The 20,278-nt window shown below is 36.4% G+C and overlaps 1 protein-coding gene across 1 annotated transcript in view; it reads right to left on the reverse strand.

Moving 5' to 3' along the window:
- Positions 1-19,036, reverse strand: part of SAMD5 (sterile alpha motif domain containing 5) — a 32,991-nt gene extending 13,955 nt beyond the window's left edge. Inside the window, exon 1 of the mRNA XM_031968407.1 lies at positions 16,828-19,036. Coding sequence (XP_031824267.1) covers positions 16,828-17,325 — 498 coding nt within the window. The 5' untranslated portion in view covers positions 17,326-19,036. The remainder of the gene's footprint in view (positions 1-16,827) is intronic.
- Positions 19,037-20,278: the final 1,242 nt, after the last annotated feature.

The following is a 20,278-nucleotide window of genomic DNA, read 5'->3' on the forward strand; positions in this document are numbered from 1 at the left end:
TTCAAGGCAACCATTTATTTTTCTATAATCCATAATAGGCAAATTTTCAAGGACACATTTCTCTTAAAGTTGTAGACATTCGGAACATACAAGGCATGATGAGGGTAAAGGCAACTGGGAGGAATTCAATAGAAAGTGCACTGAATTAAGAATCAGAGAACCCGAGGGAGACACTATCTTTGTGACTTTAGTCAAGTAACAAACTGACTTAACTTTATCTTCCAAATGAATAAAACTGAACTCGATGATTGCTAAAGATTTCTTCTTGCTCTAGGCAGAAAAATCTCATTTCTATGCTTTCCCTATACAATTTTTTAAAAAGGAATCTCTGGCATTAGACTGAAATTTCATTGGATTCACAGAGGAAACATCAACAAAAATATTTTCTATTTTTTTTTTGTTCTTTAGATTTGAAGGCAAAGTTTTCCTAAAATGTTTTCATATATTAACTCATTTGATTCTCATAACAACACTGCAATGACTCACCTGAGATCACAAACTTAGCCTACTCCATAATTCAGGCTAAAACCCAGATATCCCAACTTCTAGTACTATATACTTTTTCAATCATAGCATACATACCTAACATTCCAAAATCATGTCACATTTAAAATTTTCTGTAGAAATGTCCTATGTAGACATAAAATAGGAGACACTATCCGGATTTCCCTCCTCCCCCCAGCCCTACATTTTGAGATAAATGCAAATATCCTGTCCTCCAGCAATAGACAGGATATTTGCATATATCTCAAATTGTAGGGGAGGGGGGGCAAAATTCAGAATACAATGCCAATATTTCTCTCAATCTGTCAACAGAATATATTGTAGAATCAAGGGATCAAAGAAGTCTGTATAGTTAGATAATGTTCTTTATCCCTAAATCATTTGCTACTTATATAGGATGGCTATGTAATTCAGACTCTCAAACCATTAAGATTACTTTTCTATCAATGCATTAGAATGGCAATAGTTAAATTAACATTTGTAGATGGCCTAAAAATATGTGATTCCTAGGATTTTTTTTCTGCTTTTCCACTACTTGACTAGTTGGTGAAAAAAAATCTATTTTGTCATCAATCATTTATTAAGGGAGGACAGAAACCAGGAGTTGATAATAAACACATTGAGCTAGTTAATCCAATAAACTTTCTTGGATTTGAAATTTATCTCAGAAGAACTAAAGGGGAGACAAAGGACTAATATGCGTCCTTTAATGTACAAGATTATAATTAACCTAATGTCCGTTTCAAATTCACTATTATCTATTAAAGAATAAATAATTTTACACTCTTCTAATATGTAGCTCTTAAGTTTTAAATCACTGACCATAACTAATAAGCAGTTTAGTAGCAGAGTATCCTAAATGTAGTCACAGACTGCAATTTCATTGAATGTAAATCATCATCATTTTTAATGCAAAGGCAACAGCAAATCTCTGTAATTACTGGGCACATTTTGAATCACTTTTATTATTACTGCAGTAGCCCCATTAAAAATCCAAAACACTGAACTGCATGGGATATAAAACTGAAATTATGATACACTACAAGCTCTAAGTGAATCCATAAATTTTCCACTAGTATCTGAAATTATTTTGTTGCCAAGACTTTCGACTATTGAGAATTAACTTTGAAAGCATTTACTTTATCCAGCACAATAAGTCAGGGCATTTTGTCTTGCTAATATGGGAAGCAAATTCAGGAGTAATAGTCTATGAGTTATTCATTTTTTACTTAGAAAAGAAACCCTAAAAATTCATTACAATAATTTGAGAATCAAAAGATGCCCCAAAAATGTATGGAGACCCCCAAAAAAGTATGAAGTAGAGTATGTTTCAAACCAAACGTTCTAATAAGTAAAATTAGAAGTTGTATATAATCTGGTTGGTTTATGGCAGCATGAGTCTTGTCTCAAAATAATAAAGAGATTCTTACTATATTGTGCAAGAAGACTTTAGGGCAACATTACTATTGGCATGTATTTTGGTAAGTGGATTAACCAGTTCAGTACCTTCACTGAACATGGGGATAATAAATTATGTCTGCTGCAAGGATAAGATCAGTAAATGTTACTACTGTACCTTTAGTAACTTGTGAATTAATAATTAACTTATAAGAATTATGAGACTCTTCTAATGAACACTTTTGAATATGCAATATAGGTCAGGCTGTCCTGTTATATATCTCCTCCAAGCACACAAATTTAAATTAACTTCAACAAAATGCAGAATACAATGCCAATATTTCTCTCAATCTAACAACAGAATATATTGTAGAATCAAGGGATCAAAGAAGTCTGTATAGTTAGATAATGTTCTTTATCCCTAAATCATTTGCTACTTATATAGGATGGCTATATAATTCAGACTCTCACACCATTAAGATTACTTTTCTATCAATGTATTAGAATGGCAATAGTTAAATTAACATTTGTAGATGGCCTAAAAATATGTGATTCCTAGGATTTTTTTCTGCTTTTCCACTACTCCAATGAGCTGAGCCCAGAATTTAGTAGGAGGAGGTCATGTTGGATTGTAAGGAATACTGCCAAACTGCAATGGGAAAAAATATGACATCATTATAAATATGTATGCTTTTATATGAATGGGAAAGTATATGTATAGAATTTCAATTTCAACTCTTTCACAAATTTCTTACAAGGATCCAGTATTCACTGGAATTCTATTCCATTCCATTCTGTTCTATTCTATCTATTCACTCATTCTATTTTGACCAATACCTTTCTATATTGAAGGCTTTTCCAAAATAGTTCTATTAGCAGCAGGGTACAGGAGAATGAGTGTGGCTCTATAGGCAAAGAACTTCAGTTCAAATTCCATCTCTAACATTTATTGGCCAAGCAACCTTAAATAAATCACAATTACTCTTTCTTCCATGTGCAGCCCTTCAAATGCCTGTATAACCACCCATTATATCTCCAATACAGCCTTCTTTTCTTTTCTTTTTTAACAATAATAACAACCTAAAAAAATCTGTCATCCACTAATCTCCAATATAATTATAGTACTTGTCTCTCTCTTTTGTATCGAGATGTCATTTCATTGCCTCTCTAGCCACAAAGACAATTTTTTGATCAATTAAAATGGCACAGAGTCAGAGATTTAGAGTTGGAAGTGATGTCAGAAGCAATCTAAATCTAATCCATGAGAAGTTAAATTTACTTTCCCAGGGCTGCACAGCTAGTTTGTAATCAGAGGTAGGATTTGAAGTTGGTCATTTCTTTCTAACTTAAAGCCCAGTACCCTAATCACTGTACCACATAGCTTCTCCCCCTTTCATTTGGAGAGTGCTTTCCAATGTGGAAAACCAAGTACTTTCCAATGTGGAAAGTACTTTACCTAATCCTGTAGGATAATGTTGAACAGCCATCATCACTATTTTTCAGAAGGAGAAACTAAACTCCAGAATATTATTTGGCCAAGATCATATAGTTAGGAAGTGACAGAACTAACCAATGATTCTTATTTCTAAAATATTGAAATCTGTAATAGTGTTGCATCTCAGAAATTATTTTAATAAAATTTTCAATCTTTCCTTAAATATTTTCATTTACATGTCTTAGCAATACCTCTATTCAACTTTAGAACCATTCATCTGAAGCCTGCTTTATACAAAAGACTGCATGAGAAGCTACTAAATGTAAAGCTAAATCATAGTCATAATAAACCACAACTGTCCTGGCTCTAGGATTTAAAGAAGAGGCAGCATGGCCTAGTAGGTAGACAACTGGCCCAAAAGCCAGGAAGACCTGGATTCAAGTTTCACTTCTGACACATGCTGGTTGTGTGATCCTAGACAAATCACCCAACCCCTTCAGGATTCTGGGAAGTTCTTTCTTGATGACAATAATGGTGTCAACCTGCATTAATAGAGGAAAGTTCCACATACTAATCACAGGTTTAGTTCTGATCCATATAATTAAGTTTTATGATAGTCTGCATAACCTTTCCCTACAATAGCTCAATGATGTAGGTACTGCAAGTTATTATCCAAATTGGATCCTTAGAGTTAGAATTAGGAAGAACTCCAGGGTTTATTTAAACCCACTTATTTCCTCATATAGATGAGGAAAACCAAGGTGCAGAAAGGTTCTCATTTGCCCAAGATAACACAGATAGTCATCACTGATTTGATTATTTGACAGATTAAAAAGCCAACTCAGAGGGGTTGAGGGATTTGTACATAATCACATAGCTAAAATAGACCTTTCATCACCTGTTTCAGACTTATATTCAGCTACTGAGTCTGACTATGGGCTAAACAAACACTTTGAAAAAATTTAATTTTATTTGATAACAATCTAGTCTCTCACATACCCAAAACACAGAAACTTTCTTACTATCGGAAGAATGTATCTTGGATACATTGTATATAGAAATGTATCTTCGTCTTCTTCAACAATATTAAGTTTCCAAATTGGAATCTTGAGTAACTGCTGAAGAGTTTTTTCACATTTCAGGCTAGGATTTACATCTGTGAATAATTTTTGAATTATAGACGTCAGAAAGCAATCCACAATGAAAGTAAAAAAAAAAAAAAGACGAGCGAGGAAAGGTACTAACTTATATTGTTCCAGGGAAGGGGTTATGATACAAACTTTGTTTCATCAAATAACTATATAGAACACAGCAAATCACAAATATTTTTGAGCCTCTCACTTTTGACAATTCTCTGTTCATTTGATTTTTTTAAAATCACACATAAAAGGGAAGCAGATCCAGTTTTTATCCTTATATAAGAGGCACATGCCAGGTTATTTTAAATGCTTTGTCTATTTTCAAGAGCCCAATGGCAGACACAAGAACACTGCTATTCACTGAAAGGCGCTCCAGAACCTCAATCCCAAAGGAATTTTACAAAGGTATAAACTTGAAAATAAGAACAAGTTAGTACAAGAGACATTCAGAAAAAAGATAGAGGTAGCAAACAGGGGTTACAAAAGAAAAGGAAGTTCTAAGAGAATTTGAAGACGGCTTTTAGATGCTCCCCTGCAGTATGCTCTTTCCCATCCCAAATACCTTCAAAGTTCTCCTCAAATTTTGTCAGCAAGTACTTGATTTCAAGTTACTCCTGCAATTCTGGTTTGATTTTTTTTTTACTGGATTCTCTCCAGTTTATCAATAATCTTCCCAAAGAATGCCACCAAAAATCAATAGTCATGGCAGAATACAATGATGCTATGACTTTCCTTGTTTTGGACACTATGCCTTATATTACACAAATAGATCTATGACCCCTTCAGTTTATTGTGCTGTAAATAATTCAGATCACAAACTATCCATGCCCATTCATCTTTACTCTTGTTTATATCCAACTATAAGTTTGAAATAAAGGATCCACACAATATATTAGCAGCCTTCCTCATTTTCTCTTGATATGTCAAGCACACTAGTGGAACACTTTGGCTAACTATATGTCACTTCTCATTCTTGGAACATGACCATTCCACATTCTCATTCTATCACATATTTCCTTTAAGGTACATGTTATTTCTCCTCTTTTTCAAACTTTCTCATTAATTATAAGTTGTAGTCTACTTATACCTACCATGTACCTCTCCATTACCTTCTATGTGATTTTTATTTTCAATTCTTTGACACTGCTTTATATCACTCCCATATGATAATACCAGTTGCTGATATTAAAAAGGTCTTCATTTCCCTAAGAAACTTAGGATTGTCAAAGATAATCAGTCATTTCCCAAAAGCTACCCAATATGTTTTTTTTTTTCCTTCTATTCAGCTCTGGATCCAATTTGTCCAGTTATATTATCTGTCCCATACATACCTGCTGCTAGACAAGCCTAAATGTTTATCATCACCTGAACAAGAGATATTCTATAACCACTTGCTTTGATCTGTGTAAATTGTCGTGTTTCCTATTATTTCACCTACATAACCTTTCAACCTGCTGCCTTCATGCAATAAAGCATATTAAAAATGATCGAGCATTATCAATTATAAGAATTATAACTTTTGATATAGCATAGACACTAATTATAATTTTAAGCCAATCTTCAAAATTGCTTTTAATTTTAATTTTATCTTAGAATTAATTGTTACCCAAGTCAATGACTTAACTTCTATAAAATCTAGCATCAACTTCAATCCCTATTTGCCTTTTCATGCTCAGAAAAATATGCTGTTATAGCTTCAAATGGGAAAGTTATACCCCATAAAGGGATTTGTTCAACTCGGCCCATGAAGTATTGGAAAGAGATACACTACATAGAACCATGGTTTTTTATTTTGAAAAAAAAAAAAAGAAGAGGTTTACACTCTCTGACCAAGAGAAATCCCTTAATCTTATGCAAGTTTTGAAGAGCCTATCAACAGTAGGAAACTTGGTAAGATCCTAAAAGGTTTGTGGGGTAACTGAAGCTAAAAACAAATTTTCTATATTTTAGTCCATAGATGGGAAATGAGAGATAATACTTAAAAAAGAGTATTAGTGTTATGGGCCAGAACTCTTGTACTTGAAGCAAGACTAACTCAGTGGAATTGATGAGACAATGATTATCTAGTTTAGCATGGTGATTTATAGTTCCTTAAATTCAGTATGATTGATTAAATCTTACAACAAATAATAGTTTCCTAGTGATAGAATGATTGGTTTATACTTAGTGTAGAGCATATAAACTGGGACAAACTCAGCCAAGGTGGGACTCAGAGCCAGATTCATTCACTCCATCTCACATCAACATGGCGGCAGACCTCTCCTCCTTCCCTTCTCCACTGAAACCAAGACTCTGGAAGGCCTCCAAGAAAGCTAGCCTCAGCCACAGGAAAGGAGACAAGATTGTGAAGGAGATAATAAAGAATTTGGACTTTAACACCTGGCTATTCTTGTGGTGATTACTGAAATAAAGGCTGCTCCAAGGCTTCCAGAAAACCAACCAAGAACATTACATATTAGTAAATAAAGGCATTGTTTATATTATTCTATAACTATTTAATATCTAGTTAGATAAAGAGTAACTACAAAAGGCTTTCAAAACATTAGGTCATATCCAATGATCTCTTTCTTATATGCACTTCAAATAAAATCATCTCTCTTTTTCTTTCCCCATATTACTTTTAACATATTTTAATTCATACATCCAAAACCAGCAACACTGCGCATAGCTAAAAAAAAAAAAAAAAATTTGATACAATGCAGCTATTGTAAAGATATTCCTGCCACACTGTTTTAATAAATGAACATCCTTAAAGAACACTTGGAAAAAGTCATGATTCACCACATCTTGCCAAGATAAGCATGCCAATGTATAGTATCTAGTAGCACACAGGGACATATATTGACCCAAATTACTGTGCTAAAAAGTAGTAACATATTTAAAAATATACAGAAATAATAAGACTTAAGAATTGATGGTATTAAGATAAGATCAAAATGGGTCCATGATTTAGGCATAAAGAACGAGATTATAAATAAATTAGGAACATAGGATAGTTTATCTCTCAGACCTGTGGAGGAGGAAGAAATTTGTGACCAAAGATAAACTAGAGACCATTATTGATCACAAAATAGAAAATTTTGATTACATCAAATTACAAAGCTTTTGTACAAACAAAACTAATGCAAACAAGATTAGAAGGGAAGCAACAAACTGGGAAAACATCTTCACAGTTAAAGGTTCTGATAAAGGCCTCATTTCCAAAATATATAGAGAACTGACTCTAATTTATAAGAAACCAAGCCATTCTCCAATTGATAAATGGTCAAAGGATATGAACAGACAATATTCAGATGATGAAATTGAAACTATTACCACTCATATGAAAGTGTTGCAAATCACTATTAATCAGAGAAATGCAAATCAAGACAACTCTGAGATACCACTACACACCTGTCAAATTGGCTAAAATGACAGAAAAAAATAACGATGAATGTTGGAGGGGATGCGGGAAAACTGGGACACTGATGCATTGTTGGTGGAGTTGTGAACAAATCCAATCATTCTGGAGAGCAATCTGGAATTATGCCCAAAAAAGTTATCAAAGTGTGCATACCCTTTGACCCAGCAGTGCTACTACTGGGCTTATACCCCAAGGAGATACTAAAGAAGGGAAAGGGACCTGTATGTGCCAAAATGTTTGTGGCAGCCTTGTTTGTAGTGGCTAGAAACTGGAAAATGAACAGATGCCCATCAATTGGAGAATGGTTGGGTAAATTGTGGTATATGAATGTTATGGAATATTATTGTTCTGTAAGAAATGACCAGCAGGATGAATACAGAGAGGCTTGGAGAGACTTACATGAACTGATGCTAAGTGAAATGAACAGAACCAGGAGATCATTATATACTTCAACAACGATACTGTATGAAGATGTAATCTGATGGAAGTGGATTTCTTTGACAAAGAGACCTAATTCAGTTTCAATTGATTAATGATGGGCAGAAGCAGCTACACCCAAAGAAAGAACACTGGGAAATGAATGTAAACTGTTTGCATTTTTGTTTTTCTTCCCAGGTTATTTTTACCTTCTGAATCCAATTCTTCCTGTGCAACAAGAGAACTGTTTGGTTCTGCACACATATATTGTATCTAGCATATACTGCGACATATTCAACATATATAGGACTGCTTGCCATCTAGGGGAAGAGGTGGAGGGAGAGAGGAGAAAAATCAGAACAGAAGTGGGTGCAAGGGATAATGTTGTAAAAAATTATCCTGGCATGGGTTCTGTCAATAAAAAGTTATTATAATAAAAAAATTTTTAAAAAGATTTTCCTAAAAAAAAATTGATGGTATTACTCTAACATACTTCACTTTGTGATCTATGAATAATTCTATCAGTCCTAAATTATATTATTTTATGTTTGATCTGATTGCAAACAAAAATCTAGAATAGAAATTGGGTTTTCCATGTGACAGTGAGAGAAGGATAGACAACAGACAGAGCTCAGGGACTCCAATGAGATTCACACAATGTCAAAAGAATGAGAGGAAAATCTTTGAATCAATGAATACTTATTAAGCTTCTACACTGTGCCAAGAACTAAATGAGTCCTTAGAGAGAATTTATGGTAAGACATGAATATATGGAATATACAGAGAGAGAGAGAGAGAATGGGTGGGTTGTTATCTGTGTCATGGGAGGCACATTAAATGAAATCACAGATCCTTCAGAGTGTCAGTGTTCAGGTTCAGGTCCAATCTTAACCTGTAACCCATGCTTAGAACATGTTGCTTCCTCATCTCTGTTTCACATAATTGCTCACTTGCTTCAATATGCAGCTGAAAGACCATTTTCTCCATGATATTTTTTTTCTGATCCTTTGTAATCTATTATATAGTACAGTAAATGGTTCTTGGTTGACTAATGACAGATGCCTTTTGAAAAATTACAGTGGGGAGAAGGGGGAAAGGGAGGAAAGGGAGGAAGGGGAGAATCCTAACTACCCAATTGAGGTAAATTAGAAAGAGGAACTACAAATGCAGATTAGAATTTATCCCATTATGCCTGTTGGCCTTGAATATGTTTAATATTACTTGGCAAAATTAGTTTCTCCTCTGAGGTTGTATGTTTCAAATTTGTCAAATTCCTTCTTTTCCCTGAACCTGATTAATGTAAAAAATTCTTTGTCAAGTAAAAGTCAAAAGAAATTCTAAGTGATTCCCTATGCAAATAAATGAATTTTCACTTCATAAATATTGTCTATGGCTGAACCAACCACTTTATGGCCCTGAAAATCCTGTTACTACTTTAATGCACTAGTACTTTCATCAATGAATAGTTTTCCCAGAGGGAATATTTGATAATGTAGATCTTTACTATTCTTTATGGATACATAGTTGACCTAAAATAGTTAAGCCTGACAAGGGCGATTTAAAATGCTGGGTATGATAATAGCATATCCATTTCTGCAAAGCCACTTGCATATGGAGTACCTAACAGTGAAAGATTGCTTTTTCTAGCCTGATCTTTTTTCCTAGTTTCAACTTCTTTAAAAAATTTATTGTTTGTGATCTCTGAGGGAAAGTCTAAAGACAAACAAGAATTACTTCAATTGCATCTATACTAAACTTTTCTAATTTATCTTTGTTACATATGTACTTTAGTATTTTTTTAGAAAACCAGAGATAGATTTGGATTATGATAACCATAATTAAAATGACCCCCCCAGTAAGCTTATCTCAAATTTGTACAATTGTTGTTCATTAATTCTTTCAAACTAAATTGATCTTGTTTTATTGTAAAACTCTAGTAATATTTTGTCTTAAAATATGAAATATAATATTTTGTGTGTCTAATATATGAATGCATACACACATATGCCAATTTAAGCAAATTATTCTCAGGTAATTGTGTAGGGATTTCTCTATTTCTAAGACAAGGTATTCCCAAAACTGATCTTGCAATTTTCATTCCGTCTCAATTTCTAATTCCTTGGAATCTATACAGATAAATCAGTAAGACAGCCCATTTCATTTCTTTCTGTTAGAAACTGTAGTGAAATCCCTCTACAAAAATATTTGGCACTTAGTTTACTTGTATGTGACATCGACCATAAATACATCAGGCTTTTTGTGAAAAATATTGTTTTTATGCTATTATTTGTAAAAGGAACTCTTCCCTGCCATACTAACATTCAATGATTGAAAAAAATGTAATTTATTTCCAAAAGTTAAGAATTAAATTAAAATTAATTGTGTAAAAGATACACAAATTTGGTAGATAGTTATGATCTTTTAATATGACACACTTTTTCTTTTGCTACACAGGTGGCAGGGTTGTGGGGGTGATGAGGCGAGAAGGGGGAATTAAAGATATGGGGGAGGCTGAGAAAGAGCCATTTTTGTTTCAAGTACCTGGGTTCCAAACTTCAGTCACCTTTAATTCTTTGACTCTTCTACCTTCTACCTCACTGCCTAGCTTCCTAATCTATTCAAATGATAAAAGTTGTTGAATGTTCTACTGATTTTTTTAAAACCTTCTCTCTTTTTTTGCTACATTCTTACCACTCTCAGTGAAGCCCTCACAAGGGGTGTTTTAATTTAGCCTGTCACTATTAATAACCTCCTACTTTGTGCCCCTATCTTTAGTCTCTTACTTTAATTGGTTCTTCAATCAGCTCTTAAAATAAACAGGACTAATTACAAGCCATCCCTATACAAAATACTTCTATGTTTCTCCTGAATAAAGTATGATTTCTCTGAATAGACTTTAAAAACCTTCAACAATTTGGTTCCAGTAAACCTTATTGTTGCTCAGTTGTTTCAGTTCTATTCAATTCTTTGTGATCCCATTTGTGGTTTTCTTGCCGTTTTTTCCCTCCAACTCATTTTACAGATGAAGAAACTGAGGTAAATAGGGTTAAGTGACTTGCCCATGGTCATACAGCTAATTAAATGTATAAATCCAGATTTGAATTCAGTGCTCTATCTACTTTGCTACCTGCCTGCCCCAATTCAGTTCCTTTATTATTCCACTAATCAGAAATACTGGTTACTCCCAGACTATATCCTGTACAGAATTATCTTCACCTTTATATATCCCTGTATCTACAATTCTCACTCATCTCTCTGATTAGATGCTCTTCCTTCAAGGGTCAAGTCATGTGCTATATCCTCCTTGTCTTTGCCGTCCTTTTCGCACACACTCTATTCCCTACCAAGTGAAATCATCTGTCCTTCCCCAAACCATAAATATAAATTTGTTTAGATAACTCCTTTGTCTGTTTACATCTGTATAGTGTATCCATTTAAAAGGAAAGCCTTTGTAAAGCCTATATGTATGTGTGTGTGTGTGTTTGTGTATATGTGAGTGATGATGTTATACCATATTACCTACCCTATTATGTTCTAAACTGATAGCATGAACTATGTAGGTTTTTTTTTTTAATCTTTGCATCTCCAGTGCTTAGCCTAAGGCCTTGCATATTGGAAGCTCTTAATAAATGTTAACACAAAATATAACCAGTGAGAACTTGATAAGCATAAGTTATAAAGGTTCTTTATGGTCTCCTCCCCAATCATGATGGATAAACTTCTTCCAATAATACTTTTCTAAACCCCTATCCTAAATACTTTCATATTGCCTGTTGCTCTTACTCTTTAACATCTCAAGTCCCACAATTAAATCTAAATCCAACATCCGAAATTCCTCATCCAAAATGTTCTTGCTGATTATGTAGATGCTGATCTGAAAAAAAAAAAAATCACCATTAAAAACTAAATGATCGTACAACTTTCTAAGGATTATTTGGATTTTAAAATTTCTGAATTTAATTTCTAAATCGAAATTCATTTCTTGTTGACAGACTATGAGGGTTGGTGGTGGATGAGAAGAGATTGTTGAGCTCTTTGGATGTGAAGCTTCAGGCACCTCTTAGCCACTCTAAACCAGTTTCTTCTTCTTACCTAGTATCCCCAAACATTAGTTGGAATCAGTATTTTAGGTACAACTATACACTCAAACCAATGAATAACACACGTAAGAGCTATACACACATGCACCACACATACACTAAACACCTATATTGCATTGAGCTCAGCAAAACAAAACAAACAACAACAACAACAACAACAAACCTGGGGAATAGAGACAGCATGTGGGTCAATTTTTCTTTACTGCAAATCATGATCATATAGGAAGAGTTAATCTAGGTACAGAACAATTTGAAAATTTAATCTAATTACCTATCCTTTAAAATATAGATGCATGTGCTTTTATAAGTTTAGAATATCACAGACATTTATTTAGGAAATACCAGAGTTTTGGATTTTCTAAAAAGAACCCATCTGATTTCACTTTCTAATCACCTATAAGGAGAAGGTGACATAAAGTGACCAAGTTATTCAATTAAATTTAAATGAAACATTTATTAGAATATTAGGCATTGTGAATATAAAGACCGAAAGGAAATATCTTCTTTCAAGGGACTGTGTAAACAAGGAAAATTATAACAGGCACACAAACATTGCCATGAGATTTATAATTGTCATATTAATTGATATATGGATAATGATTATACTATTATAGGTTTGTTGGAGCTTCCCTACTTTTCAGGAGAGATTGGAGGCTATTTAAGCCTGAAACTGCACTGAGATTTTTGATCCATCCTGTATGAGCATATGCAGTCTCCTCCAACTCAATGTAAACTCCTTGAGGACAGGGGCAATTTCACTTTTGTCTTTGTATATCCAGCACAATTAATGGCATTTAATGGGTCTTTAATAAGATCTTGTTAATTGATAATAAAGGGAGAGTAATCCCAAGTAAGGCATCATCTAAATTGTGTTTTGAAGGAAGCAAGGATTCCACAATGGCAAGATCAGTCGGAAATATATTCCAGACTTAGAGAACTCACTTGTGCAAGGGAATGGAGGTGGGAGATGACATAACTAGGCATGGGAGGACAACTAGAATACTAGTTTGACTGAGATAGAGTTTGGCAAGGTATATGGAAGTCAGATTATACAGGGATTGAAATGCCAGATGAAGTTTTTAATCTTTAAAAAGCAAGAATGAATCACTGAAGATTTTTGCATAAGCGGTAACATGATCAGATCTGTAATTTGGGTATAGTGGCTTGCTAGGTGTATGGAAGAAAGATGGGAAGATGAGAGAATCAGGCAAGGAGATCAATTAGACGACTGTTGCAAAAAAAAAAAAAAAAAAAAAGTCCAAGAGAAAAGTAAAGATCATTTGCATTTCATAGAATCAAGATATGAGTAGAAAGTTGTTATGGAATCAGGGGCCAATTAGGGAGTTCCCTTCATCACAATAACAAGTTTTACTCTTCTCTTAAGATAGTTATACCCAGCTAGTTTCCTCTCTAAAGAATTCAACTTTCCTGCTTAATATTTCCTAATTTAATCCATTTTGAAGACTGATCTAATATTCTTATGAAGTGCCAAATCACAGAGATCACAGATGCTAATATCTGTAAATGAGAAGCTGAATTGTAATGATCAGAATTCTAAATAGCACATAATAACAAATTCACATTCAGTACCAAGTTAGATATAGGGTCACAGATTCTGCAGCAACAATATGATGTAAACTGTGGCAGAATAAACATATATCACATACACACGTGTGTATATATAATATCTGCATGAACACAGACATACTATGTGTATATACACATATAGACATATATGTATATACATATACAATATATCCATATACAGAGAGAGAGAGAGAGAGAGAGAGAGAGAGAGAGAGAGAGAGAGAGAGAGAGAGAGAGAGAGAGAGAGAGAAAGAAATTGATTGGGGGTGGAGAGACTGAGAATCTAAATAACCCTCTTGCCAACCCAGAGCCAAGGCATTCAGAGAAATGGTCATGATTCTACTAATAAATACTCATCATCTTGCTTATTCATTTTGATTATATTCACCTCTTATTTATATGAGCCTAGAGTACTGGTCTTCAACAATGAAGCTTTCTGCCCTATAATTTTTTTTTTCTTCCATCATCTGAAGCACCAGTGTAATGATTAAGAAACTTTTAAAACCATCTACAAGCCCATTTGACGGCAAGTAAAATAAAACCAAAGGAGAAATGAGTCTCACCATCATGCTTTCTTCTGGTTACATATTATCAAATATATGTTCTATGATACTCATAGTAAAGTTGTATCAAATAATGTTTCATACATAAAGTAAATACAAATCTAGGACAATTGGAAGACCCTGAATAAGAATCACTATGATGTATCTTTTATTCCACTCCTAAAGGCAGAAGACCACAACTTAGTAAGATGGTTTGACACCATCCTTCTGTAAAGCCAGCTACTTATTTTGACATTCTAGATTTGATATTTTATTCCCTTTATGAATTCTTTTCTCAACATTACCCTCAGGTACTAGTCTCCTTTTCTCTCATCTTTTCTCTACATCATGTCTTTTCTGGGTAGGTTACAAAAAGTAATGCACCTTCTACTCTGAAGGACTTTCTGGCTACTGCCTGAGCCATCACAACATGCTGAGGAGCTTAGATTCACTTGGTCGGGCTCGATCACCTCCACAGCAGTAAACAACTATTTAACTGACTGATTCCAACCCCCTTTTAACTGTTCTCTTAGGGAATGAGACATTTATACTAATGGCTGGGTTCCTGTACCCTGACCAGTCGCTATTCCTAATTGAAAAATGTCTATCTACTCTGTTACACAGTATAATTATCAAATATAATCTCCTTCCTTGAATACAGGTAATATACTCAGGGTAATCAATCTTAAATATAAAGCAGAGTTCCTGATTTCTTAGTAACTAGCTAGGTTATGCCCCAGAGTAATTTACTCAAATTTTTAATGTTATTTCAAAATGCCTTGTAAAACCCAAATAAATATGTTAAACCATCAACTCTGCTCTTTAATCCACTTTCATTTTTTGATACTGTTCATGATGATACTTTCATTTGATACTGTTTCCAAAAAAGGACCACAACCTAAGAATCTTCATTTATTCCTTTCAATTTACCTTTATTTTCCCATTTGCCTTTCTAAAAATAGCCATTCTTTTAGCATATTATGTTATTTTCTGTGTATTCATCCTTTTCTAACTCTACATCACTAAGCTGAAATAGGCATTTTAAAAAAATGTATTCCTTCAGACATCTTCTTAAGATATCATCTTAAGATAGGAGGAAGTATACTCCACCCTAAAAGTGTGAAGCAAAGCTACACATTGTATTCTGAGCTAAGAAGCTTGGTATTGTGTGAAATGACATTTTCTCATTTAAATTTTTATTAACACACAGCATCTTCCACCTATACTTTGGCTTTGTCCCTTCTAGAGAGTATCTAAAACCTTTACTGAACTGTGATAATTTCCAAGTTATTTCCCAAAGACTTCATAAAAAGTTTGTCATCATTTATAATGACATTTTTGCATTTACCTATGTGTATTATCACTTCCTTATTCAAAATGAACAATTTCATTAGCTCTTTAGCTCTTATTTCTCAGTCCTCCAAACGTGGCTTATCTGGAGCAGTCTACAATCCAAAGTTTTACTTAATGAATCAACCCCTCATAGACTTCTTCCTAGGTGAACACATCCATCAAACGCATTACATCATACTGACCTCAAGCATTTGCTTAGTCAATCTTCGAGCTCAGTTGATTTAGCTGCTTTCTTTGTAAGTTCTATATTTGGAAAACTCAAGTCATTGCCTTAAGGCATTTCTAGGATCCTAATACATGTTTTATTCATTCTCTCCTCTCCCCCCCCCCCCCCCCAAGATCTAAAGGTGATATTACTTTCTATTTTTTTTCAATAATCCTGGCATTTCCCCTATTTTGTTATTATCAAAATTTATTATTATTATTCTAGTCTCCAGTCAACACTTCCAAAGAATTCTTCTCTATAAGGCATCTCTACTTATCTATAAAAACTAAATGGGAAAACATTTGAGAGTTCAGGAGGCAACATCAAAAAAAAGAAGGAAAAAAAAGGAGGACTAGGAAAGGAGATGAGAAATGTGGGAAATAATGACATCTGCTATTCTTTCAAGCTGAAATGCTACGGAGAGAGGACATTAATAATACTCCTATAGTCCAGCAGGAGAAACAACCAATCCGACAAGTAAGAACCAGTAGCTATGAAAGGGGCTTCTTGGGGAAGACAGCAAGTCCCTTTCCTATCTCAGTTTGGTTCATTAGAAGTTGGTTGACCACCTCCTTCTCAGGAGGGGTAAAATGAAGTCAAAACATCAGTGTCATTCTTCCTTCCCTGTTATGTGAGATTGCTCACCAGGGACCGACAAGCCTAAACTGACACTGCCACCTTCATCAATACAAGCATGCTAGTGGGGTGGGATGGCTAGGAGAGTGTGGAGAGGTTAGTTCTTACCTTATTGGAGTACGGGGGCTTGCTTAAGTTGATTCCATCCCGGACGAGTTTATCCCTGATCATGATTTTCAGTTTGAGTTTGGGATAGGTCACCAGTTCCTTGCTGCGGGACCCTGCTTTCTGGTTCCTGGAACCCCCCCTGGATCCTTGGGTCTGGCCAGGCTGAGTCTCCCTCCAAGCCTGACCCTCATACTGCTCCACCAGGTGGCTGGTGTAGATTTCTGGGGAAGGGGAACCAGGCTGCTGTTGGGGCTGCAGCTGCTGCGGCTCGAGGGTGAAGTAGAGGCCGGCGGCATTGGCGTCTTGCTCCCGCAGCCTCCTTACGGCGTCGTGGATCCGGCGCCGGTGCTGGGGCGCCAAGACTCCGATGGCGTCCAGGTCAGGGTCCCCGATCTGTTTGCACACCTCCAGGTCATCATAGCCATTATCCACGAAGGACTCCGCGTACTGGGGAAGCTGCAGGGCTTTCAGCCATTCGTAAACTATGTTGGTGCACATACTACTTAGTAATTTTAAATCACACCAAGCGGAAGAGGGGAAGAATAATCTTCAAACCCAACGATAACAATACTTGTAACTTTTAATCCTTTTCTTTCCTTGGAGGAAAAAGGGAGAAGGATGAGGTAAAAATCCACAATCTGCGAAATTGAAGACGGAATAGTACAGAGCTGGAATCGGGAAATATCAGACACCTTAAAAAAAAAAAAAAAAAAAACTGGAAGAAAAATGTAAAAGCAAGAAAATTAAATCCCTCGCAAACGGCAACCGCAGTTCACAGACAGTGATCTATTGCTTATTCCCTTTCAGGGAGCTCAAGCGAGACCCAGTTTGTCACTGGGTTAAGGATGGGTGGCTGAGAAGGGGTTTAATCACAGCCCCTCTTTGGAATAAGCCCGGTTGGGGAATCTATTTGGAAGACATGAGGTTAGGTTAGTTCTCGCTTTCCTTCAATTTCTCTTCTGTTTGGTTCGGTCCCGTTCGTCTCCTTTCCTCTGTGGCTTCAAGCATCTCTATTTACTATTTGCTCCGTGTTGGCTTTTTAACACGTAGTACCATGTTGAGGAGGAGGAGGAGGAGGAGGATCCTTCAGCCAGACAGATGCACAGTCGCCCTGATGTGTCTCATTTACGTATGTGTTATACACCTCCTCCTCAGCACCCTCCCGGTCCCTATCCCGTGGTTTCTCAACTGCTGGATAGAGGGCGGGGTGGAATTCAGCGACTGCCCTGTTTCTCTCCCTCACCTCCACCCCAAACACAGAAGCTCCCTGATCCGCTCCTTTCAGTTCTTCCCTTAAACAGGACTTCTTTCACATACAGAAGCACCCACGTCTTCTTTCTGTACCTCCCACTTTGCCTTTATTAACAAGGATGGTAGTGTGGATCTCCGGGCCGGCGTCCACAGAGAGGGCGAGGCTGGATATCCTACTTTCCCCTTTCCCCTCCTTAGCTCATCAAGTTGTACCTTTCTCCTCTCCAGAACAGCCCGACCCAACCAAGGTCTTAAGCTCGCCCCTCACCTTTCAATTTGCGAGCTGCGCATCTATTTCGTAGACTCCGTGACGCTCTCGGGTGGAGCTGTTTCTAGGGTCGGGACTGGGGTGTTTGGCATTAGCGTAACCCTAGGCACCTGAGGCCAAGGAGTAAAGGCGCGCGTAATCAAAGGCCCCAGCACACCAAATCCCGCGGAGGGTCAGAGGCAGAGCTCAGCCGGTAGCGCTTCAGCTCACGCCTTCTATACGCAATGAGATAACTAATTAGCACGGGAAGCTTCCAACGCTCTCCTGCCTCTTTCCTCCTCCATCTCAGTTCTTTCCAAAAGTTGGGGGGCGGGGGAGAGGGGAACAGTAGAAGAACTTTCTCTTTGATCTTCCTGTTAAGCTTCTCAACCCCGGATCTTCCACTCAATCTTTCCTGGTCTTTACAAAGCTCGGGCTCCTCCGGAGGAGAAGGGCGCCCTCCCTTGAGGCTGGAGCTCTCAACCAGACTCTCCCAAGAAAGAAGTCTGCTCAGAATAGATCTCAGCCCCGAAAAATCCTTTGGACTTTGAACTCTAGAACCAGAGAACTTGAAAATCAATCGCTGGTTTAACTGCCTGGAGAGGAGAGTGAAAGGGGTAGTTTTTGTTTTGTTTTTAAACAAGAAGAACCTACCTCCTATCCTTTACGTAAACCTGAGTCCTATGTGTGAGCCCGGGTCCAGTCCCCTTAAGTTCTAAGCATATATTCACCACCCCAATTGTGCAGAGACAATGACTCCGGGAAAGTGGAGAAAGCAGCACGTGGAAGTAATACTGCCTCAACCTTCTAATGAACACAAGCTATAATGTTAATAATGAGATGCTTTTCACAGGTGATACCACCGTGCACCTGAGCTACTTCCTAAACTTCTGGTCCCTATCTCCCTAAATCTCTCCTTTTGCCCGCTTAGTTGCCGCTTTCGGTTTGGAGAATCTTCTAGCTCCTCTTTGCCTTGAAGGATCGGAATCTTTGGGGCGTTCATCCTCCACCCCCTCCAACAGGAGCCCCACCTGCAAAGCCAGTTTAGTGGGCTTTCTCAGTCCACCGTCACAGGACTTGGAGAGGCTGACTGCGGGAAAGCCCAGCTACCTCTAGGCCTAAACCCCAAGAAGGATAGACCTGAGGATCCTACTAGTGGGGTCACACAGCTACGTGCGCTTAGAGTTTAGCGACCTCCCGACAGGCACACCGACTGACTCGGCCTGTCTCTACCTTTGCAAGAAGGGAGAAGGCTCTGGCGCTCCTCTCCTTGTCTAAAATCGGACTAGCAGTGCCCCCTCGTGACCACTGGCAGCAAAATTTAGAATTTAGAACTGGGAGTCTCCTCTGTGGTCCTCTACTTCCCACCTCCATTAAAAAAAAAAAAATCTATGAAGCAACTGAAGCTTAGACAAGGGAAGTAGCTTCAGAAAGACTACAGTTAGTTTTCTCTGCCCGAGAATAACCAGACTGTCGTTTTGCCTCTATAAGATAGCTGTTCTTTTCCATCAGATTTACATTTTTTTAAGAAAAATAACATTTTTCTCAAACGTAGATTTTGCCTGTTCTAGAGAGAGGCCGCTGCCATTATCAACAAACATTTTCAACTAAACAACTACTTATTGTGACCGCATTTGTTAGGCCTTGAGAATAAAAATATTTTTAAAGGGTAAATATATCTGAAATATTTTAATTCTGCTGGAATCTCGTGATTTTGTTAACTAAACCAGTTTTGACGAAAAAGCTACTAAAATTTTATAATTATTCCTGGAATCTCGTTGGTTCTACTGGGAGTAGAAGTAAGAAAACAGCTCTAATAAAGTGATACATTGCAGCATGTTGCCTGAGAACTGCCTAAATAAGATGTGAGAGATTGTTTCTGTATTGGTCACAGAGTGATAGGTATTTCAGCTTTTTCATCATCTGCTATTTGATAGAGGAGTTGTATCTGTG

Source organism: Sarcophilus harrisii, chromosome 4 (genome assembly GCF_902635505.1).
Source record: "Sarcophilus harrisii chromosome 4, mSarHar1.11, whole genome shotgun sequence".
NCBI lineage: Eukaryota > Metazoa > Chordata > Mammalia > Dasyuromorphia > Dasyuridae > Sarcophilus > Sarcophilus harrisii.